This window comes from Diabrotica undecimpunctata, chromosome 4 (assembly GCF_040954645.1).
Source record: "Diabrotica undecimpunctata isolate CICGRU chromosome 4, icDiaUnde3, whole genome shotgun sequence".
Classification (NCBI taxonomy): domain Eukaryota; kingdom Metazoa; phylum Arthropoda; class Insecta; order Coleoptera; family Chrysomelidae; genus Diabrotica; species Diabrotica undecimpunctata.
Genome location: NC_092806.1, coordinates 29636493 through 29662329, shown reverse-complemented (window position 1 = coordinate 29662329; position 25837 = coordinate 29636493). Strand labels below are relative to the sequence as shown.

Genomic DNA, 25837 nt, shown 5'->3' with positions numbered 1-25837 from the left:
CGGTTTTAAATGCAAACTCACAATATTTTCGAAATTTATATTAGCGTTAAATGATAAAATAACTAAGGGTGAAACGATTTCAGATTTAGAAGTATTACAGGCTATTGAAATGGTAAATAATATAGAACATTTACAGGGCGAATTCGATGAAGTTCAAGGGCAAATAGAAAATACGGTTCAATTTGAATTATTAGAGGATGAATATACGGAACGCGAAGAATTCTATAACAAATATTATTCACAATTAGCGGTAGCGCGAAAAATCATTCGCGATAATCAACAAGTAGCTTGTATAGAAAGCGATAAAGCAAGTGAGCGCTCTAAGAATTCATATACAGGGCATTGTATTGAGCTTAAACCTATCGAGTTACCAAAATTTGATGGTAATTATAATAATTGGTTAGATTTTGCAGATCTTTTTGAATCTTTAGTTAACAGAAATGAGTACTTAGACAATATAAGGCGTTTTCATTATTTACGAAGTTCATTACAGGGCGGTGCGGCGCAGGTCATACGAACATTAGAGTTTACCGCCGAAAATTATGCAGTTGCGTGGAAATTAATTAGGGAAAGGTACGATAATAAGAGATTATTAATTTCCAATCATATTAATGCCTTATTTGATATAGAGCCAATACATAAAGAGTCATCTAATAGATTGCGGCAATTAGTTGACATTTTTTCGAAGCATTTATACGCGTTAAAGCAGCTAGGGCTACCTACTGATTCGTGGGACATACTCCTTATTCATATTATTTCTTGTAAGTTCGATACATCGACTTTACGCGCATGGGAGAATAGCAAAACCCATAATGAAATTCCTAGTTTTGATGATTTCAAAACGTTTTTAAAATCAAGGGCGGACCTTTTAGAATCTCTTGAGGTAAATCAAGCTGAAAGGCAAAATACACGAAATATTTCTCAGGCGGGCGCATATTCACGGAATACGAAATATTCACATAACATTCGCGGTCTATATTCATCACAGGGAACTTTAAATAAATCGGATAACACACAGTGTTGCCCTATTTGCAAAAGGGAACACAACATTTATCAATGCGGCGAATTTTCAAAACTTTCATCTAGGGACAGGTTTAATAAAGTAAGACAGGTCAATCTTTGCACGAATTGTCTTAAACCTGGACATTTCTATAAGCGGTGTAGACAATCAACATGCAAGAAATGCGCGTCAAAACACCATACGTTATTGCATCCAGATAGATCAAGCGAACAGAACGCAGCTTTAGTTCATCAACCGGTAGAAAACGCGAGCGATATACGATCTGCAGATAATATACAAGGTAGTTTAAACACTACCAATTTGTCAGTTTCGGCAGTTAGCGCTGCAGATCAAACTATACTGTCCACAGTATTAGTTAATATTTTTGACGGCCAAGGTAAGGCATACATAGTGCGAGCTTTGTTAGATTGCGGTTCACAAAGCTCATTCATAACCGAAAATTTATGCGATAAACTTAGATTAAAAACGACAAGCGCGAACATATCAGTCATGGGCATAAATAATATTGCATCTCCCGTTCGATTCAAATGCGAAATAAATATACAGTCGCGTAGCGATATAACTTTTCATAGAACTTTAAATTGTTTCGTAATACCAGAAATTACGGGGTGCGTGCCGGCATCTGAAATAAACATTAGCGATTTGCAGATACCTAAACATTTAAAATTAGCGGATAATCATTTTCATAAACCACAAAAGGTCGAATTGTTAATAGGAAGTGATCTATTTTGGCAAATACTGGGCACAAACAGAATTAGTTTAGGTAAAAACAAACCATTCATGCAAGAAACAATGTTTGGCTGGATCATAGCAGGGCCGTATATCAGCCAAAACAAAGCATCAGAAAAGCGAATAACTAAGTGTAATTTCACAAACACAATCGAAGTTACAGAACAGCTAAGTAAGTTCTGGGAACTTGAAGAGATTTTCAATGGAAAACCTGCACTCTCGGGCGAAGAAATTGCATGCGAAAAACATTTCGAAGATACGGTGAAACGCGACGCGACAGGCAAATTCATAGTATCATTGCCATTCAAAGAACCGATAAGTTCACTCGGTGATTCATTTCGTCAAGCAAAAAATAGATTTTTAAATCTCGAGCGTAAATTGAATAAAGATGCCAATCTTAAAACTCTTTATAGCGAATTCATCCAGGAATATAAAGAGTTAGGACATATGAAAGGTTTATGCAGAATTACGGAAGCGGCAACAGACTTTAGGGTAAATACTACATTTTATTTTATGCCACATCATCCAGTATTAAAGGAAAATTCTTTGACGACGCGTTTGCGTGTTGTGTTCGATTGTAGTGCGCCAACTACAAACGGCATTTCATTAAATAGTATTCAAATGGCCGGACCAACCTTACAAAATGATTTACTCTCCATTTTATTGCGTTTTAGAACACACTTATATGTAGTTAGTGCGGATATAGAAAAAATGTACCGTCAGGTATTGGTTGCAGATGATCAAAAATCCTTACAATGTATCTTATGGCGAAATAATCCGGAAGAACCGATTGAAATATTTCAGTTACAGACAGTTACATACGGTATGAAATGCTCTTCTTACTTAGCGATTAAATGTCTAATGACATTGGCAGAGGAGCAAGAAGCTAAAAATCCTAACATTGCTAGCATTATTAAATCCGATTTTTATGTGGACGACCTTTTGACAGGTTTTGATTCAAAACAGAAAGCGCGCGAAGCATGTAAACAACTTTTTGAGGTCCTCAAAGGCGGAGGATTTACATTGCGTAAATTCTATTCAAATGATCCTGAAATATTGAGAGATATACCGGATAATTCAACTACGGGTTCCGTTATTCAATTCGGTGAAAACGAGAAGGCGAAAACTTTGGGATTATTGTACTCACCGCAATCAGATACTATGTTTTATAGCATAAGTTCATCTCTAGGCCATCTAATCACAAAGCGAACTTTATTATCGGACATAGCTCAAATTTTTGATCCCTTGGGTCTATTAAGTGCGTGTACCATCATAGCGAAAATTATGTTACAACAACTATGGCTCGAGCGTCTTTCATGGGATGATCCCATACCGGAGCATTTAGCAAATAATTATTTACAGTTTAGGAATAAATTAGGAAGCTTGAACAATTTAAAAATACCTCGGCATGTTATATGTTTTAGTAAGGTCAAACTAGAACTTCATGGATTTTGCGACTCCTCAGAAAAGGCGTACGGTGCTTGCATATTCATTAAATCTACCGATTCGTTAGGCAGGTCGTATTCATTCTTATTATGTGCAAAAAGCAAGGTTGCGCCCTTAAAGCCAGTTACTTTGCCGCGTTTAGAGCTCTGTGGAGCAGTCATTTTATCGCGTTTGACCAATAAGGTCAAAAATTCATTAAATGTGCAATTTGATACGTGTTACCTCTGGACAGATTCATCGATAGTACTTAGTTGGTTGAAAACAGCAGCCAATACATTGAAGACGTTTGTTAGTAACCGCGTAGCAGAGATCCAGGAAACCACTTCGTTTGCGCAGTGGCGTCATGTGCCAGGCAAGGATAATCCTGCAGATCTAGTGTCCAGAGGCGTGGAACCAGATAAAATAATGGAGTGCAACTTATGGTGGCACGGACCGGAGTGGATCATGCAAGATTCAGATAAATGGCCAAATTTACAAGTTGTCCCTACTGAAACAAGCGAAACAAGGAAAAACATAAAGGTTTTTACGAATAAACTTGATGAAACACAGAATACGAAAGTATTTTCATTTGAGCGCTTCTCTAATATTTTACGTTTAAAAAGAACCGCTGCATATGTGTTCAGATTCATCCGCATGTGTAAAAATAAGGAAAGAACTTCTGAACCCCTTTCTTTGGATGAAATACATTCTGCATCTAATCGTATTCTAAAGCTGTGTCAATCACAGTCATTTTCTAATGAAATAAAGCATTTGAACCAAAAGGGATCTTTAGATAAAAACAGCAAACTTATAAATTTATCTCCATTTCTTGATGATCAGGGCATCATGAGAGTAGGCGGGCGTTTAAAGCATTCCGAGTTTACGTATGACAAAAAACATCCCATCATTTTAGCGGCAGATCATATAGTTACATCGTTAATATTTAATCATTTGCACAAGGATCTTATGCATGCTGGTCCTCAGCTTTTACTTGCAACTATAAGAGAAACTTTCTGGCCGTTATCAGGAAGAAATTTAGCGCGACGTACCGTACACAAATGTGTAAAATGTTTTAGATTAAAATCTAAATCCATTCAGCCAATAATGGGTGACCTACCTGCCCAGCGTCTCGCAGGTGGCCCACCGTTTATTGTAACAGGTGTAGATTATGCGGGCCCTTTCTTAATTCGCGATAGAAAGGGTCGAGGTTGTAAACTAATAAAGAGTTACATGTGTCTTTTTATTTGTTTTTGTACGAAGGCCATACATTTAGAATTAGTTACAGAACTGTCTAAGGAATCATTTCTGTTGGCCTTTAAAAGATTTATTGCGCGAAGAGGCAAGCCTCAAAAGATGGTCTCCGACAATGGAACCAATTTTATAGCAGCTAGTTCGGAGTTAAAATTGTTAAGCAAATTTTTAGAGCAGCACACTCCCGCGATAAGAGAATCCTTGCTAAAGAATAATATTTCGTGGTCCTTCATACCTCCCTATTCTCCACATTTTGGCGGACTGTGGGAAAGCGGAGTAAGAACAGTTAAGCATCATTTGCATAGGGTTTTGGGAAACGCGCACTTAACGTTCGAGGAATTTTATTCGTTGCTTGTGCAGATTGAAGCTATAATAAATTCCCGACCGATTCATCCTTTATCCTGTGATCCAAATGATCTCTCCCCATTAACTCCTGCACATTTTCTCATCGGAAGACCACTTATTACCAATCCAGATCCAGATTTGCGTCATGTTCCAGTTAATCGGCTCTCAAAATTCCAGCATATTCAGCAGCTTTCTCAGCATATATGGGAACGATGGAACAAAGAATACATCTCCGAACTACAAAAACGCACGAAATGGACTACTACTAACGGTGAAGTTGCGGAAAACACGTTAGTGCTCATAAAAGAGGACAATTTACCTCCATTAAGGTGGAAGTTAGGTCGCGTGATCGAACTTTTACGCGGCAGTGATGGTGTAGCCAGAGTTTTTAGGATAAAGACAGACAATGGTATCATAACTCGTTCTTTTTCCAAGGTGTGTCCGCTACCCGTTTCGGACTAAGTGTAGTTTAAACATTTGAACATTTAGCATTAGCAGACGATTTTGTTGGCAGTGTTTGCCAAGGCGGGGGCCATGTTCACGCCTCTATCTAATTCAAGTTTACTTTATGCATTTTTACAATCCGGCAACATAGTAGCGTAGGAAGATATATTATGCCATATGTGAAGATAAGGCGAGTCCCTTAAGGCACCCCAAAGACGACAGACAGCACTCAAGTACGAGACGGGATACGGTGATACAGCATTCAGAGCGAGCGGACATAATACTTAATAAGCGTTTATATATTGTATTGTGTAATTCAAAATAAAATCAGTTTTGTTTTCGCACGGAGTTTGATTATTAACCAGCGGCACAAGCGAAGTGCATATCAAGCAAATCCATATCTATACTGTAATTCAGTGTGGTTTTAAATTGCAAGCGGGTTTGCCAGCTTATATTTGTTTGATCTACCCAACGGCTTGGAGATCTTCCCCTAGGTCTCTTTCCTTCAAGTCTACCCTCGACTATCAGTTTTTCCATCGTACCTGTTCTTCTAGCTATGTGTCCAAAGTACTGAAAATATCTCTGTTGTATTTGTTTAAGCAATCTATCCTTTACTTCAAGTTGTTCTAATATCGATCCGTTAGTGCGATGATCAATCCAGGATATTCTTAACATGCGGTGGTATACCCACATTTCAAAAGCGTCTAGTTTATTTTTAACCGCTTTCTTTAAGGTCCACGTTTCGGATGCATATGTGGCTATGGGAAAAATGAGTGCCCTTACCAGCCTTAGTTTTGTGTGTATTGTTAAGCTAGAATTTTTCCAAATTGTTACCAGTTTCATCATAGCTGTTCTAGCAATAGTCAACCTTCTACGTATCTCTCTGTCACATCCTCCATCATTTGTTATTAGGGACCCCAGGTATATGAAACTATTTACTACTTCAAAGTCCCCAATTTCTTTAATGTGTTGAAGATTATTCCGAGCTCTGTCTTCTATCATGATCTTTGTCTTACTCCTATTTAGCTTTAGTCCATATGTTTTGCTTTTCTCCTCCAGACATCTCATTATGTCTTCCATTGCCGCGTTTATTAAAGTGTCATCAGCATATCTCAAGTTACTGATTTTTTGACCTCCTACTGATATTCCACCCTTCCATCCATCTAATACCTTTCTCATAATGTGTTCGCTGTAGATATTAAACAGAGTTGGCGAGATTATGCATCCCTGCCTGACACCTGCCTCTGTTCTGAAATAATCGGAATGGGTGTTGTGTATTTTTACTGTGCATTTATTATTTTCATATAGACTTCTAATTAGTTGAATGAAGTGGTGGGGTGTTCCCATTTCCGCTAGTATGGACCGTTTTTTCGATTAGCTGTCTTGACATTAAGGATGTGTTCTGTTGTGCATTTTCCTAGGACAAACCCCGCTTGTTCTTCTGATATCTGAGGCAATAGAAAAGCTTTTAGTCTTTCAGGTATTACAAGAAGTAGAACCTTGCTTGCATGGGATATTAGAGTTACCGTTCTGTAGTTGCTGCAATCTAATACCTTTCTCATAATGTGTTCGCTGTAGATATTAAACAGAGTTGGCGAGATTATGCATCCCTGCCTGACACCTGCCTCTGTTCTGAAATAATCGGAATGGGTGTTGTGTATTTTTACTGTGCATTTATTATTTTCATATAGACTTCTAATTAGTTGAATGAAGTGGTGGGGTGTTCCCATTTCCGCTAGTATGGACCGTTTTTTCGATTAGCTGTCTTGACATTAAGGATGTGTTCTGTTGTGCATTTTCCTAGGACAAACCCCGCTTGTTCTTCTGATATCTGAGGCAATAGAAAAGCTTTTTAGTCTTTCAGGTATTACAAGAAGTAGAACCTTGCTTGCATGGGATATTAGAGTTACCGTTCTGTAGTTGCTGCAATCTAGCGCAGTTCCTTTTTTGAAAATAGGGATGAAAGTGGATGTTGATCAGTCGTTGGGCCACTCTCCGGTTTCCCAAATCTTTTTGCAGATCATATGCATAATATTTACTCCAACATCTCCAGTCGCTTTTAAAACTTCTGCGGTGATCTGGTCTGCACCAGGTGATTTTCTATTTTTTAACTTTTTGATTGCTTTTTCTACCTCTGACTTTAGAATGTTTTGTTCTCTCTCTGCAGTGAACTCGTCGTGATTTGCATTCTGGGGATCATCTGCATATAGACTTTTGACAATATTTTCTTTATACCTCCGCAATCCCTTTCTCGTCATTTAAGTATATTATGTTTGTTGTGATCCATTCTTGTTTTTGTGATTGGTTTAATAAATTCCCTGGATAGATATCGGACTTTGTTATATAATTCATGGGATCCAAACCGGTTTTCATGTCTATCTAGTTCTTCGCATTCTTCATTTATATGTTTCTTTTTATCATCCCTACATGCTCCCACGTCGCAGCGTTTACTGTAGCCAAAACAGAGGTGATTGTCGGTGGTCTATTTTCCCGAAAGAATTGGTACACTATTGTACTGATAACGCTCTTTTCTGTCTCATCGTATTTATTTTCAAAAGATGATAAAATTTTACCGATTTCAGGCTTTTTCTTTCGTTGTTGAAGACCAGCAGGTGGATGCATACTCCTGGCGCACTTTGTAAATACTCCTTTCAGAAACACCACTCATTTCGGATACAAGCGTTATTATATTTGATAATGAATCATTACTACAGCGATCCAAATGACAATTTGTAAGATTAATGATTATCTGCTATTCTGAAGTGTAGCCCACGTTTTCGAGGAACAGTTACGTGTTCCCTTATAATTTATCCAAACTTGACGGAATTGTTGAGATTTTCTGATTCTATGTTGTTCCTACGGTTGCTGCCGTGAAGAGCGGCAACGGCGTCAAAAAAATTCTCATTTAGTTTGCATGACCGTATCATTCGTACACTGCATCGCATGTCTGAAATACGCTATGTAAAGTCATGTCTTCGTGGTAGTTACATAGAGTTTGAAACCAATTCTTAACAAAAAATCCTTTCTCGTTCTCCAGAACGAATGATAAACGATGACCTTCATCATCATTTTGGCTTTACAACCCTGTGTGGGTCCTAGCCTCCCCAAGAATTTTTCTCCAGTCGTCCCTATCCATCGCCTTCCTCCGCCAAGCACGTATTTCCATATTTCTCATGTCTTCATCGATGTTATCTAGGAATCTTGTTCTGGGTCTTCCTCTTCTTCTTTGACCAATAGGTCTATCAAGGAGCGTTTTTCTAGCTGGGTCGGTTTGCTCCATCCGCATTACATGGCCTACCCACCTCAGACGTCCTATCTGTATGTGTTTTACGATATCTGGTTCCTGGTATATCCTATAGAGTTCGAAGTTGTATCGTCTTCTCCAGACACCATTTTCATTTACCGCTCCATAGATGCGCCTTAGTATTTTTCTTTCGAAACATCCTAACATGTTTTCATTGCTTTTTGTTAAAGTCCAGGTTTCTGAACCATATGTTAGGACGGGGCGTATTATTGTTTTGTAGAGTTTTACTTTTGTATTTCTTGATATAACTGTAGATTTAAAAAGGAGATTAAGCCCAAAATAGCATCTATTAGCCGTGCAAATTCTGCGGTTTATCTCTGCGGTAGTGTCATTTTCAGTATTGACGAGCGTTCCCAGGTATACAAATTCGTTAACTGCTTCGATGACGTCATTTTCTATAACAAGTGGCCGTAGTGTTTGTGGTTGCGTACCTATTTTCATGTATTTAAAAAACGATGACCTTACAAGTTTTAAATTTTGATCCAGTGGACAAAGCTTCGGTAGACGTATGACGAACATTAGTAACACATGTTTATCTTGCCAAACTTTTCTTAATGTTTCATACAAACAAAAAATAGTGGTGCCTTCTCTTCTAAGTTTTCTAATCCGACTTTAGTCTCCTCCAACAAATTATTTCTCTAAGCACAGATTTTCTATCGTGCTTTTTCCAAACAGTCTTAATTCGTGCAAAATTTTCCACCATTTGACTCTCGTTATATTTGAAAAAGTTTTGTTACGTACCTCTTAATGATAATATTTTATACCTAAATAGATAATACTCACATTATTGATTTATTAAAATTACTTCGAAACTATTACTTAAGTTTTTGAATATTCTATGATAATAACAGAACAGAAGTACTGATAACGTTGAGCCAACAATAACAGGATGGGAACGCAAAATATTGCTGAAACTGAACTGATCGATAATTTTATACATCTGGATAGCGCCTTTAAAAATAAAGTAAACTGAAGACAGCAAATTCGACGTCATATTCAGAATGTTAAAATTAAAGCTGACGAAAATACAGAAAATTCCAAATAAAATAAAAATACTAAAATAAATTTAGATCGATATTTGTTTTCCCAATATTCACTTAAGCCACTGCATACCAGCACCATTCGAACACCAGATATAAGAAGAATTAACGTACTTGAGATTTGGTGTTAAAGAATAATACTTTGAATCTGACAGCTAGGATAAACATATCAGTTCTTTAGTCACATCGCCCGTCCTGACAATGTAGGGGCTAATGGTCCAAGAAAAACCGGAAGGGAAAGAGAAGTAGAGGGCAATCTGGAGAAACTACTAAATACAAACTTCGCAAGTGTGGTACAAGCAACACCGAACAGAGAAATCTAAAAGACGAGTAAAAAGAAGTAATAAGAATTGTGAAAGAACGTCAACATTCATCATAACAACACTACATATAAGTAGAGTCTAGGTTGTATATGGCGTCGTAAACCTTTCCACAATGATATATGAAAAATCTTTTGTGTATACGTTATATTGTCCAAAAATCTTGACTTCTATGATTTTAAGTTTTCTGAAGCTCGTAGGAATATTTTCGCTTGCCTTTGTTGTCTTTTTTATGGTAAATCTTAAATGTACCTACCATGTTTGTGTGTTGGATTCAGAGTAGAAGGGCCCATCCGCATGTAGTCCCCCAGAGGGGTCGTGCTCCCATAGCTCCCTGTCACTCCAGTCTGTGCAGTTTCCATCCGAAACCTTCGCTATCTTTTCCAGGTAGACCCTGAAGGAGCCGTGCCATATTAGGCGAAAATTAGGTAACTTAGTGAAAAAGTAATTGTTATCTCTGTCACCGCACTTCATTCATTCTGCGATATTTGGAATTAATACTCTTGTCCAGGCGGCCCTATGCTCATTTGTCCAGTCTTCCTGCCACTTCGTTATTTGCCACTTCCTGCCATTTTCTTCACCATTAGGTGGATGGGTAATACACCCGCGATTACTTGTATGACCACCGTTGATGTTGTTCTGTATGCACGTGCTACCCTTAGTAGTCCTTTTCCTTGGGATTTTTATAGCATCTTCCTGTATTTCTTGAGGTGAAGCATTTGTTATATCGCTTCAGTATTCTGCAAGTGTATCCCAGCACTTTCCACCCAGGTCGTGTTTTCTCCTGTTACACAGTGGAGATGTTGCTCCCTCTTTCTACATTATTACTATACTATGTACGTTAATTCCCGATCGAGCTCGAAAACACACCTATCGGTGGGTGTGTCGTGTCGTGGCAGCTTATCATCGATTAGAAATTAATTTCTAACCAATGACAAGCTGCTACGTCACGACACGCAAGCTTATAGGTATGATCTCGAGCTTATCTTGGGAATGAATGTAGTATAACAATAATTCCCGCCGGCATTTATAAAGTTCTTGGACTGTGCCAGTTGCGTAAGAGACTGTTTTCAGTTCCAAGCTGTTATAGAAAGTTATAAGCTTTGGTTGGGTGTATTGTTTGGTTCTGTATTGTAAAATGCAAAAATTGGATACGAAAGCTGCACTCTTTACCCTTGAAACGCATACGCATTTCGATTTTTGTCGATAGGACACTCTAATCAAAAGATATCGAATTTTTACCGTGGAGTTGATTCAAATTTTATTTAAAAAATATATTTCGCTCGCGTAACTGACATTTAAAATCGCCGGTCGCTTCAAGCGTTGTTTTTGAGAGAACGGTTCGTTCTACAGAAAAAGGGCAAATTATGTAATATTTTTGTTCAAAATTATCTCGGCTTAAATTTTGGTTTAAAATATTTTTTTCTATGGCGCTGCGTACAGATTCTTGGTAAATCAATGTTTTCGTTTTCCGTTTCCCCCTATGGTTGGGTTTTAGGGGGAAGCCCGTGAATAGAAGTGGCAAAATGTTTTGCACCTTTTTTGGGTCCTAAAATTGACATTCTCAGCAAAATTCAGCTTGTTCGCATTATTTTTAGAGGTCAAATCTCTGACAACTGGACTATATAGGAAAAATAAATAGAAATGTTCAAGTTGTTACATAACACATTTACGAATTTGTTTCATAAATGTCTTATTTGTGAATTAGCGACATTTCTTTTACATGATCCCTGTATATTTCAGTGGAATATTTTGGAATAAATTAAAGGCACCTCGTGAGTCATGAATACATAAATAACATTTCAATAAGTAGTTTCGCCAGGTTTATTCGATAATAAGAATTTAATTTTACGTTGAAAAGCGGTTTTATTATATCACAACAATTATTCAAATACAAATAAAAAAAATATAAGATATAGAAATATATATTTAGCTAGACAAGAAATAATCTAAAATTTTCATTTATTACAACTCTATCTGATCCTGAAGTGACCCTTGATTCAAAGAAATATTCACAAACAAACTTTTATTAAAACTCCAGGATCAGTATTTCACAAAACTATTACAACAAGCATTGAAAATGAAATTGCATCTGCATTTGATATAATTTGTTCAACGGAAGGTTTGACAGCGATAATATTGAGTAAAACAGGATAATTTTATTCCAGTAAATGTAAAAAAAAAAATTGAAGAGAATAAAAAGATACATGATTAGATTTACATTATTAGACAGCTGAATAAAAATTAAATGATATCTTTTCTTTGAGTAAAGTTGAAACAGCTATTTCAGTAATGTATAAAATGATACCAAATCATAAATTATTGAAAAATAATACATGTCAGAAAGGAATTCACGGCCTGCGGCCTAGTGTATCCGCTTTTGGTGTCGAATGATGTGGGTTCGATTCTCACTACAAAATCAAAAAGTATTACTTGGTTCTTCGTATCAAAAGATATGCAGTTTCGAAGGCCATGATAAACCAAGAAGTCATAATCTGTCTAGTATAGCTCCTCTATATTGAGGCTGTGGTCGCCAAACCTCGCGTCTGAATGCTTTAAAAAATAAATAATAGATGCTGTCTCTGATTGTACGCTGAACGCAGCATGCAGTTGTACAATCATGCAGACGCGACCTATGACATAACGCTATATGCTGCGTACATCGTTACGCCATACGTCTTTTTTGTATGCCATTATATAATACATAATGCGTGCGGTCTCTTATTGCCAGCTGAACGCAGTGTGTAACTGTTGTAGAAGTATACAGATACAACATATGGCGTAATGCTGTACGCAGCGTACGGCGTTTATTGGAGACCACTGCCTTTAGACAAGGCGAAAAGTTCGGGTTCGTTCGGAAAAATATTCCCATGAGATTTTTTTACATCATCACTTTCATGAGATACCTCAAAATAAAGTTCAAGAGGTCACCAGGCGAAAAGTTGTTCAATTTTTTTTTTTAAACAAATTGTAATAATCAATTTTTTCGACCGTGCATTTTTTTTTAAATTTTTTGGATCATTCTGAACAAAATAAGTATCTTGTAGTTTTTTTGTAAACTTGATCGTTTTCAGTTACTAAGTTACAAGTTACAAATAATTTAAAACAGAAGAGCGCAAAATTGCGATTTTCACAGCTTAAAAACATAAGTAAAAACTTAATTTTTGATTTCACCAAGAACCTAAATTTAAGTTCAAACCTTGTTCTATCATTTCCTGATATATATTTTGGGCCTATTTTATTTTAAAACTTTGTTTTTTAATCGTTAATGAAGTGCTTATGCAAGTACGGGCGCTCGGTCTGCGGCGTGTATTAGCTAAAAAACTAAAATTGAGAGGCCGTCTGGCTAGATTATGTTGCTTTTCGGGCGTAGTCATCTTAATAACACCTTTTATGCATAAAACTATTAAATCTTGTTTTTAATTGACAATGAAGCGTGTATGGCAGGGTGGGCGCTCATTGTTCTGGTTCTTGAACTCCTAAGTGGAGCATAGAGCTTCAGTGAAAACGCGCCATCGGGTTCTATTTTGCGCTAATGCCTTCAGCTCATGCCAAGACTTACCAGGTCCAAGGTTTTTCTCAGTTTTAAATTATTTATAACTCGAAAACGATCAAGTTTACAGAAAAACTATAAGAGACCTATTTTGTTCAGATGAAACCGTACTGTAAATCCCAAATAGATGTACACTTACTTAATAATATCCGACTCAGATATACGCAGAGGAGTTGTCTACGCTCCAAATTGGGTATGCCACATTAAGGAGAAGAGGAATTTACCTTTAATCACAGCAGCTATTTACTTGTCTGTCTATTCTACACGTATTTATTTTAAAAATAGGTGTAAAGGATAGTTATTAATATTTCCAGTAGATTATTTGTTTCGCTATATGTGTATTTAGTTTTTGACTCATTTCGATAATGTATGTTATTTGTTCTTGTTATTAATTCCGCCGTTTATAATTTATTTCTATAAATTTTATCACCTCCATTAGCTTTGTTGGTTTGCTTTACTATTTGTTTCACTCTTTCTTTATGGGATCCTTTACTTTTTATTTTCACTATGTTTCCCTGACCTGCTCTAATATTTTTTCTATTATTGGTTTGCATTTAACTGGGTGCTTAAATATAAACATGGTTTTAATCTTTATGACTACGATTTCCAATTTCATATACATATTAATTTTTATTATTGCGGTGTTGAATTCCTGCAACGACCTTCTTTATTCGAGATTATGACCGATTACCATTGTAGTTTACTTTTACCTCAATAATTCTTACAAGGATGAACAAAAACATTATATGCAGCAGAACTTTATATTGTTTTGACAAGTATTAAGGGAAAATTAAGAACAGCAGCAGACTACCTACCATCATAAAACATCAATGAGATGAAGAAAAATAATCCAAAAAAAGGCGGAAGAAGGCATAAGAAAGTTCGAGATAATACGCATACACAAGAATGTTAAGCATTGGAAGAAGTGATAAACTCTAAAATAAACCAGAAGTTTAAAAAAAATGTCACAATAGACTGATCCATTTAATATAGATCTTCAGAACAATGTAGATCTCCCAGTGAATATCTGTTTCATTGGAAAACATTAAAGTCTTTTTCCAGAAGTACTCAAACGTTCTGTTATGAGTTTAACTTAACCCTGAGCAAAGTACCATTGCAACATTTGCTGACTGTTATGCTGGCTATTGGAAAAAACAACGAAGAAGCTAACCAAAATTGCAAATGTCTATGGTCACAACTTGGGTCGAAAAAGTAGTATTAAGTTATGAAAGTATCCGGAAAAGTAGAGGTGAAGAGGAAAAGATGCGATTTCGGCCAATTTGCCTTCTTTAGTTCGATAGCTAAATTGTACGAGCAGCTTGTAAAAGGCCGCCTTGAGCGAGAGCTAGAAGAAAAGCATGCACTGAGCGACCACCAATATGGTTTTAGGGCAAAAAGGTCCACCATAGATGCGGTCACAGAAGTAACCTCTTTAGTTACGCAGGATACAAAGAGATAGGTGGCTCTCATCCTGCTTGACGTCAAGAATGCCTTTAATATGGCATTATGGGTAAAAATCATATCCAGGCTGAGAGCATTGGGCGTTAGTGAGTCAACGTAATTGACAGATACTTTACTGACAGGTCCATAAGAGAAAAAGATACCAGCATCAGTTTGTCGCAGGGTGTTCCGCAGGGTTCAGTACTAGGTCCCATCCTGTGGAATGTCCGGTATGACGGGGTGTTGAGGCTACAGATATCAAGGGGATGCACTCTTGTAGCTTATGTCGATGATCTCGCACTGGTTGCGAAGGCGAGTCAGAAAACGGACATGGCTAATGCGGCTAACACAGCCCTGAGTCGCATTAGTAGGTGGATCAGAGAAAACGGTCTACAGCTAGCGCCTCGGAAAACTGAGGTGTTAGTTCTCAAAGGGAGCCGGGAAAAATCATCTCTTCGCTTTGTAGTGGAAGGTGTGAAGATTGCACCGGTTAAATCGAAGTATCTGGAAATCTGGTTGTCGGAAGGACTAAGGTTCGGAGTATACATAGAAAAGACGGTAGAGAAGACGAACCGAAATCTGGAGGCGTTGATACGGCTGATGCCAAACATTGGAGGCCCAGGTAGCACCAAAAGAAAGGTGCTAAATGGAATTTTCCAGTCGGTGATAACCTACGCTGCCCCCTTGTGGTGTAGCGTACTGAACACTGCGAAATACGCCAAGCTGATGGAGACTTCGCAAAGGCGAATGCTCCTCAGGGTATCTAGCGCATATAAGACGGTTTCAAATGAGGCTCTATATGTCATTGGAGTGGTAATACCGATCTTTTTGTTGTGCAAAGAGCGAGCGAGGGTGTATGCGAGGAGGATAAATGTAAATATAGATGAGAATGAGAGAGAAAGAACGATAGTAGAGTAGCAGAGAGAATGGGCGAATGATAGCAGAAAGGCAAGATGGACGAAGGAGCTTATTCCCGATCTGAGGCCATGGTTGGAATGTAAGTTCAGGAAACTAGACTACTTCCTGACGCAGTTTCCGACCGGACATGGTAGTTTTGGCACCTTCACAAATAGAATAGGCAAATGTGCCTCGGCAGACTGTACTGTTGGGCAAATGGGAGGGGATATTTCGAGAGGCGAATGGGTTTTGGGCTGGATGAAAGAAACATGGTAAACATAATGTTGAGAGGAGAGAAAGAATGGAGAGAAGTACCCTTTCTGATTTCTGGGGTAATGAAGAAAAATGAGCAGGAGGACAGAGGAGGAAATTGAACCAGGGATCTGAAATTTATGGTTAATATTATTTATTAGTTTATGGTCTAACGTCTGAAATATTTTCTGATTTACGGTAATAGGTATGGTTATTTAAGTTTTTAGTTTTTTATTTTAGTTGTTCATTGAATGGCAAGACCACCTCTCTGGAACGGTGTTTAAGGTTTTATCCGGAACACGGTTAATACGGCACTACCATGGGGTCTTCTTGACTAGTATCCTACTCGGCCTAAAGATCCCAGGGTGTGTTGCTCCGTGACGAAAATGTCCAAAAAAGATTTCCCCCACCGTTGCCTGTCAGAATTCAATGAATACCTTCTTAGGCTCTTACTGGCTACTTATCTGGTAATACGGCAATTAAAAAAAAAGTTATGAAAGGAACTATGTCTATGCCAATTTTACTAATAAAAAACACAACACATACACATAAAAATAAATATCGCTCAGATTTTCTATGCTAATAGACCAAAATATCTGGGAATGACAAAGCTTATTTAGATCTTGTGTTGCATCATCATACCATCTCTTCTTTGGTCGTACTTTTTTCTTGATATTTGTATTTCTGTTTTCATCATTTATTTTTGTACCCAGTGTTTATATATTATTTCCACGTTCACCTACTATCTTATTCTAGTGTTCCCAACTATAGAGAGTGGAATTATTGTGCCAAAGCCATAAAATTATCGTAAATTTGAAAAAATTATAATCGATGAGAAAAAATAATTGTGAAATTCAATTCGATCGCATTAAATAACGGATAATGGTTATTAATTGTTTTTATGAGACTATTGAATTGAAAATTCTTATAATTCAATACACATCATCTTCTTCTTCGAACCCATGGTTATGAAAATAAATATGATAATGTCTTGTAAATGTACAAAAAGGAAAAAAAAAGGCGAACCCAACTTATCAAAAATGGTTCGAAAACGAAGGAAAAAAGCAGACGGACTGATGTCTATAATAAAAATTCAGACTAAGACTGCAGTACAGCTAAGAGAGGGCAATGCTATTCTTACGGAGAATGAATGCACAGGGTTGTCAGCCTTTGCCAACTGTTGATTGCTCACTCAAGAGATACAATTTTAAAGTAAATCTAATGTCTCTCTATTTTATTCTAATTTGCATTATAAATTAAAATAATAAAAAGGTAGTATTACTCCCAAGGTAGAGCCCCCAACTCGTAATGTAGTGTGCAATTCCTCGTATCTCAAATCTTGCTCTCATCTCAAAGCAAAATATCGCTCGCTCGGCGATTCGTATCTCAAAACGCTCATATTTTAGGGCACTCGTATATCGAGGTACTACTGTACAAACCAACACTCTAGAAAGTTTTCATTTAATTAAAAATATTTATATTCTAGTAAAAATTGTAACCTTCACAAAGCTTTTATGATGATAATATCGTCATACAAGCTCTGTGCAACCATTAGATATTGTTACATTCACAATTTTCTATATAATTTAGCTCTCCAGGCCTAGAAGGCCCATGGCTTCACAATATTCTACTAATAGTTGTAGTTGTCTGAGTTCACAACTCGCTGGTAATTTTTGCAATTACTTGCTTATTTTAAGTTGTAAGCAAGCAAGCAATGTTCACCCCTAAGAATGACGTTCGAGTGTAACAATTCATTGGAGCAAGGTGTGTTAACTCGAGTAAAAACAGGAGTCACCCCACCGCGCTCCAATGCTCCAGACCATCCCTTTCCCCCCTATAGCACTCTAATGCGCGATAGGGGCACAACTATCAGCCAAATGCTCTTCATGTGGAGGTCCTGGGTAATAGAACCCCAACATGGTTTCCTAACTGAATGCAAAACTCAGGACAGCGCATTGTGGCTATAATCCTGTTATCTTAATGTGGGTTATCCGCGAACTAAAATTGCTTACTTTGGCCTCAAGTCTCCGCTCTGAGCCCCGGCTCAGTTCGGCGACTTGGTGCTCAAGGGGTTGGGCACTACGTGCGCGGGTTTTGGGGTTTTTGTTAATTTTTTTTGTTGGCTTGCGCCGGTTTTTGTTAGCATTTTTTCATTTTTTTGGTGGCCGAGGCCGGTTTTTTGTGTTTTTTGTAGGTGGCCCTGAAACAAAAAATCTGAATTAGTGTAAAATCTATACTATAATACTGAAAAATATATAAATATAAGACAATATGACAATATAGAGTTTATCTTCTTTAAGGCAACCGGGCCCACTTTGTGTTTGGCGATAGTCCTTGAGTGTTTTTGAGCTACGAACTGTCTTCTGTGATTGTAAGTTGTACATAACATATACTTATGAGATAACTCATTGATAATTTCGTGTAAAAAATACGTTTGTATTGGTACTCTGTCGAAAGTTATCGAGTCAATCGACATAAAAATGCTTAATTGAATTATAAGGATTTTTCTTTCGCCTACTTAGTATGAACAAAATTTTAAGATTTCAGTTTGGAATCCTTTCTGCTTATAATTAGTTAGATTAATCCTTTTTCTTTTATTTTATCTAAATATCTTTGTGATTAATGAGTAATTTATTGTTTTCTCGTCCGTAAATGAGTAAGTCCGTATCTCAGTCATCTTGTATTTTATTGGACCTGTAATTTGTTCGACTGCACTCGTATCTTTCATATTGGAGTGGTTGCTTGTTATTTGATTCTGGTATGTTAACTCTAAATATTTTTTAGTCTACGAAGATTAACCTCAACATATTTATACCGTTATCATAATTTCTTCATAAGATACTGTATCTGGCATTTGGCATCTGGCGGACGGAAAAGAATTCTTAGCTTAGATGATTAAAAATATTGTAGAAACTTATATATTCATTATGGACTAAAATTTTCCTACATAGGTATAAGTTATAAGGGAATTATACTCTCATTTTGCTTTTAGTAGTAGTCTCGTAGACTTTTAGACTAAATATCATTTATAACTGGTTATGTAAAGCTGAAACAAAACGTAAAGATAATGACAAATATGTAATATTCTGAAATATCTACGAATCTTATACCTCTGCCTGATGTCTTGTTCTCTGGCCAAAATATTCTTCATATCTCTTGAACTGCTATATACAGTTCATCCTCTGGATCTTTGCACAGGTATGACATTATTCACGAACTATTTTTTATATTACGTTTCTTTAATACTCCCAGAAATTAAATGGATGACCTTAAGCCGCCTGTTTAAACACAACAGCATACATCCAAGTAATTGTAAGTTTTGATTTGACAGCGTTTGTAGTGTGTTTATAAATTATTTTCGTTTGATTTAAACATTTAATGCTTTTTGAATAGTACTTTGAATATACATATTTTTTAACAAACAGTTGTTATAACGACTAACCTTTACTTTTGTGTTCGATTTATTAGGGTAAGAATTTTCTTTTTCATGGTGAATTTGATTAATTCTGTTTTAAAATTAATGTCCATTAAAAATCTATTCACTACTTCTGGGCCATGACGCCATATAGGAGACACATCATTTACGTATATCCACCGTACTGTGAGTTTTTGGTGATGTGTTGACACATAATATGCTAATAATGGATAAGATCAAATAAGGACAAAAAACTTAGAAGAAGAAGAAGACATTAAATAACTATGGGCAAATCTACGAGATATTGTGCTACAGAAATCGGTTGAAATATTGGGCAAAAACAAGTAAAAATTGGTTTGATCATGAATGTGAAATGGTCACAAATAGAAAGAACGCAGCATATCAAAAAACCATCGACGCAGGTTGTGCACGGAGAAAAAAAGAATAGTATAGACATCTTAGAAGAAAGGAAAAACGTATCCATCGACGTAAGAAAAGAAAATACGAACAGAACACTCTCAATGAGATACAAAGTATATTCGATAAAAATGAAAGTAGGAAATACTACAAATCTTTAAATAATAGCCGTCGAGAATTTAAACCACGATTTAAAATTTGTAAAGATACTAACGGTGAAATTCTACATGATAAAAACTCAGTTTTTAACAGATGGGCACAACATTTCAGCGAACATCTAAATATATACGATGTTGAAGGAGGTTACAACATAGACAATCAACAAAATCTACAACGTCAACTACACAGTGAAGACTCAACAAGAGAAGAATTGTCAAACGCCATCCTAAAACTCAAAGACAAAAAAGCCCCAGGAATCGATGAAATCTGTTCGAAAATGTATAAAAAAGCTGGTGTTCAACTTTTTGCAGCAATCCATAAACTAATAGTACTTATATGGCAGCAATGATAGACTTTGGGATCCTACCTAAGTTAAGTTGACCCAACTAACAATGCAAACGTAAGCTCATGCGTTAGAACTGAAGGAGAAAATTCTACGTTCTTTGACATTAATAATGTTCTAAGACAGGGGGACGCGCTCCTCTTTAATATTGCCTTGGAAAAGGCAATCAGACAATTAAATATTAGAATGAATGGAACTATTTTTAATAGATCGACGCAAATTCTCGCATTCGCTGACAATATAGTTATAGTGGGCAGAAGTATGAGAAACATGGTGTAGTGTTTTACAAGGCTTGCGGACGCGTCAAGTGAATTAAGACTTGTGGTAAACGAGGAAAAAACCAAATATATGTTGATTTCTAAAAACCCTCGAAATATCCAACAGAGATTTCTAATTAACAACCATACCTTTGAGGAAGTCAAAGAATTCACATATCTTGGATCGCTAGTAAACGCAACAAACACGACAAGCTACGAAATAAAAAGACGCATAGCAATAGCAAACAGAACTGTTCACAATTTCCAGAAACATTTAAAAAATAAAAATATAAAACGTGCAGTAAAGCTCAATATATATAAGAACTTAATAAGACCGGTTTTGATATATGGGGCTGAAACGTGGACCTTATCTCAAAATGATGAAAGACTTCTTGGTATTTTTGAGAGAAAAGATATTTGGGGCCGTAAATAAAAATGGGCTATGGTGTCGAAGATACAACTTTGAACTATATCAGTTTTACACCGATCCAGATATTGTGAAATTCGTGAAAGTGCAGAGACTTAGATCGGCTGGACACATTGCTAGGATGTCAAATCACGAATACACGAAGAATTAATATTTTAAAAACCAGAGGGCACAAGAAGCAGAGGACGACCACGAAGGAGATGGATTGATGATGTGAAAGAAGACCTACAGATTCTAAGGGTCAGAAGATGGAGGGAAGTTGCCAGGAATCGACAGGAGCGGCGACTTCTTTGTGAGCAGACCAAGATCCACAACGAATTGTCGAGCCACTTATAACGATCATGATGATGTTAATAATGGAGATAACGAAGAATCCTTGGCTAAGCCAAAGTCTTGTTTGTAAAAATCATGTTCTACTTGAAAATAGATGATATCAGTTAATATGTTAATACCTCCATTACAGCTCATACATTCAGTTTTATTCTTTGTAATCCAGGAAAACTAAAATATTTAACTTTAAATATTAGCGTCAATGACTGGACACTTTCAATTCCACATTACAATATAACAATGAATGATGTAACGGAAGGAAACGTCATCACAGCGTCCACAAAACTAAAAGACTAGTTAATCTCCGGATGTGATCATATTCCTAACTTTTTGATTAAAGACTGTATCAGTGTATTAGCAAAACCACTAACGACATTATTTAACTTGATAATCAAGCAACGCCAATTCATAAAAGCGGTCATTCTAAAAATATAGCCAACTATAGACCTATTACCATAATTTGCAACTTTGTAATATTACTGTAAATAATTATATATGATGTGATTTACAACTCAGTGTGTCATAGTATTAATTTCTACCAATTTTGTTTTAAGAAATAGCTCTACTGTGTACTGTGAATAATTTGACATGTTTAATCCGCTTTATTTTGGAATTATTTGTGTACCCCTTCTAAATACCGTCCGTTAGCTTATTTATTTTGTAGTAAATTTGTTCAGTTTTGTTCTAAATTTTATAATTTCATTATTGGAGTTAAAATTTTATTTGGGCTGTATTAGAAATTTTTAAAATAAATTCATTCTCAAAAATAGTCATTGCTTCTCCACAAACACTAATCGCATGACTGGAATTCTCGATTCTAAGTACTTTTAATTTTTTTAACACATTTTACATGATTTTTCTTGTGTATTTGTTCTTTGATCTAATGGCAGAGATCAGCTTCTTTTAGTCTTCTTATATTAATTCTAGGTGTTTTGTTTTCTTTAGTTTGATTTTCATGTCTGCTAAAAGAAGGTTGTGGTACAAAAGTTAGGTAATGTATATTTATTTTAAATTTTTTGTGTAGGAGTTACCAAGCATCGAAAATGAGGAAGGCTTTAAATAATATATCATTTAAGTTCAAAATATGAAAAAAACTTTTTTCTCCCGTAGATGTTATGTATGTACAGTAAAACCTCGATATAAAGGACCTCTATTTAACGGACTTCGGATATAACGGACAAAAAATCCGGTCAAATGCAAAAAAATAAAAACATACTGTTAATATTACACATGTGTCTCATATATGTAATCAATATGGCATAAAAAAGCAAACTTTCGGACATAAAAAAAAACAAATACAAAATAAATAAATTTGCATTTATGTGTGATGTAGGAGAGCATAGCAATCTAGGAAAACGAATGAAATTGGCTCGTGAAACTTCACTGGAAGAAGCAATCTTAAAATGGTATGGGTAACAACGTTCTAGTGGGATCCTGGTCAGTGGGAATTGAAATTCGCTGCAATTAAGTTAGCAAATCATATGGACATACCATTCAGAGCAAGTGATGGATGGCTCTGGCGCTTTCGTAAAAGGCACGGAATCATGAATAAAAGAATTTACGGCGAAGCTTCAGCTGCACCAAAAGAAGAAACAGAACCTTTTAGGCAAAAATTAGTAGCAAATATAGCAAGTAAGTAACGAAATGCTATTAGAATCTCAGATTTACAATTTTGACGAAACTGGTTTGTTATGGCGTACTTTGCCTGAAAGCGCACAAGCCTCCAAATGTGAAAAATTGGATTCTGGAAGAAAAATCAGCAAGGACAGGATCTTGGCACTGCTTTGTGCTAACGCTGATGGATCGCATAGATTGACACCTGTAGTGGTTGGCAAATCTCGCAAACATAGAGTTTTAAAAGACATAATGCATCATATGCCCCTTTCATACTATAGCTCTAAGAAGGCATGGTTCACCTCAGATATTTTCAAAAATTGGTTTTTCAAAGAAATTGTACCTTCAGTGAGAAAATTTCAAAAGAAGAAATTGGGCATACCGTCAGAAGAGGTAAAATGTTTATTGCTTTTAGACAACGGTCCTGCTCACCCCTCTGAAAATATTCTACGTTCAGAAGATGGAAACTTCAGGTGTATGTTTTTGTCAAAAATACAACATTGCTTATTTAACCCATGGATCAGGGAATAATTTTGACAGCCAAACGAATATCGCAGAAAGTTTTTAGACGAAGTAATGGTTGTATTGTACGATGGAGATAATGCAGAAGATACAAGAGCGCAACGTACCTTGCAAAACTTAAGGTCTTACAATTTAAAATCAACAATTTTTAATTTTGCTGCAGCATGGGAGGAGGTGAAAAAGCAAACATTAAAAAATGGTTGGAAGAATTTGTTTGATGGCCAAGATGCAGACATGGATTTAGAAGGGTTGAAAGTTACTAATTTCTGTAGGACAATACATAATAATGCCGGAGAACATGTAGCTGAGGAAGATGTTTTACAATCGCTAGAAGTAGATGAAGGTGACCCTGGGTATAACATCATGACTGAAAGTGAAATAGCAGATGAAGTTATGAACCTTAAAAATGAGGACGGAAGTAAAGATAGCAAACAAGACGACAAAGCAAGACTGTTAAAAATGAAGTTATCAAAGGTAAGATCGCATCTCGACGATCTAACAACATTTATTAATTATTCATCCAATAGTTAAACTGTTTTTAGGGAGTTGATCATAGAAAAGCAGCAAACATGGAAAGTGCAAACGAAACTTGTTCAAAACGGGATTACCAACAGCAAGCGCGTCGATATTTCTTCAGCAACGTCACTTCACGACGAATGTCCGAAGACAATTACTTAAATAGAATTTTGTTTGTATGTTGTATTTTTTATATATATCTAATTACAGTGTACATATATATTTTCAAAAAAAAGTATTTTGATTTATTTTAACCATATTTTTATATAACGGACTTTCGGCTTTAACGGACACCGCCTCCCCCCAAGTAGTCCGTTATATCGAGGTTTTACTGTATATATATATATGTGTTTCTATTTTGTTTTTTTTTTCTTTTCTGTTGTAAATACATACCATATATTTTTCAAAATTACTCTGCCTTTTTCCAATTTTTGCCTGTATGGATATTAAATACTTACCGCAGTTTCACTTGTTTGTAAGCAGATTTAAATAATAAAATGCTCAACTGACCCAGTTAGTAAGAAGCGCCGTAGTGCGCCTATGCATCCACGTGGTCATAGTCCAGCGAGCCCTGTCCCGGAGTGGAGTAGGTCCATAAGGCCAGAAAACCATAAATTTTAATTTCGCTCCGCCCCTGGCCTCGGCGAGGCCAACTGCAAATTTCAGCCATACTTCCTGCTGCTGTTAGAACGGCTTCTCTTATCTAAGAAACGCTAAAACCGTTACGAGCCAGTTTTGGCGGTTGAAACTCAGATTGCGAAATTCTTGATAGATACGAGTTTTTATCGTTAGATTTGAAAAAATAGATTTATCGCTTATCTCGCTTAGTTAGTAGCTATATTATCTTTTCAAATTAACTTCCTTGACGAAATAATTGATGAACGAGAAGTTTTGGAATGTGTATGACGTTCGTTACTCATTATTATTATATACTTATTTGTAAAATCTGCTATTTCGAAATAACGTATGTCACGAAAGATTTAAGAAAAATTTAGTATAGTATATAAATGATATGAATTAAATTTATATAAATTTCCTATAAGAGACGCTACACTACAACCACAAAATACTTTGAAACTAAACTAATGTCTATTCCAGATGTTTTTTATTAACACGTCGTTTCAATTATTACTCATTATGGATTTCCCAATTATGACCGTAGACTTTTCTACATTTTCGAGATTGTGGACTTTCGATACGTAGAGTATAATCATTTTCTTCTATAGTGTGTTTAGAAAAGAACACTTTTATGGTAGAGGATTACAACGGTCTTTACAAAGGACCGTTCAAAGCTGAAAAATTCTTGTCAGGGTAGTTTTGTAAAAGAATTTAGAGAGAATAGCCAGCTATTTGGAATGCTCGTATAATGCCAATCCCAATAAATGCGACAAACACATTGCTTGATCGTTAGCGATAAATCTTTGACAAACATCTCTTCGTGTAGATAGATGTTAGCGTCAATCGTTTCATCTCTGAGGGGCGCTACATTGAGCCTAGAAACACCGGCCAACAGCAAATTACACATTACTAAATTGATTTTTATAAATATTTTTACACGAAAGTAAACAAGTGAAAGTTTAAGTGAATATTTTTGAAACTGAAATAACTTTTTTTAATTGTAAATTTAGTCTACTTTTAAATGACACTCTTAGTGTTTTGATAATATAAACTTTTTGAGTCTACACAGGTCTCAGAACTTTGAAGCCTCCCAGTTGCGTCATTGTTCTTCCAATATTTTTAAAATAGTTTCTGAATCGGTTTGAGTTTGTCTACAATAGTAACATTAATAAAACTTAAAAAAAGGTTTAGGTATATA

The 25837-nt window shown here is 36.1% G+C and overlaps 1 protein-coding gene across 1 annotated transcript; it reads left to right on the top strand.

Moving 5' to 3' along the window:
• The first annotated feature begins 2461 nt into the window (after nt 1-2461).
• LOC140438602 (uncharacterized) lies at nt 2462-25552 on the top strand. Its single transcript, XM_072528262.1, has 3 exons — nt 2462-2889; nt 3175-3754; nt 25466-25552. Exons 1-3 carry the CDS (start codon nt 2462-2464, stop codon nt 25550-25552), a joined length of 1095 nt encoding a protein of 364 aa, XP_072384363.1.
• The last annotated feature ends 285 nt before the right edge of the window (nt 25553-25837 follow it).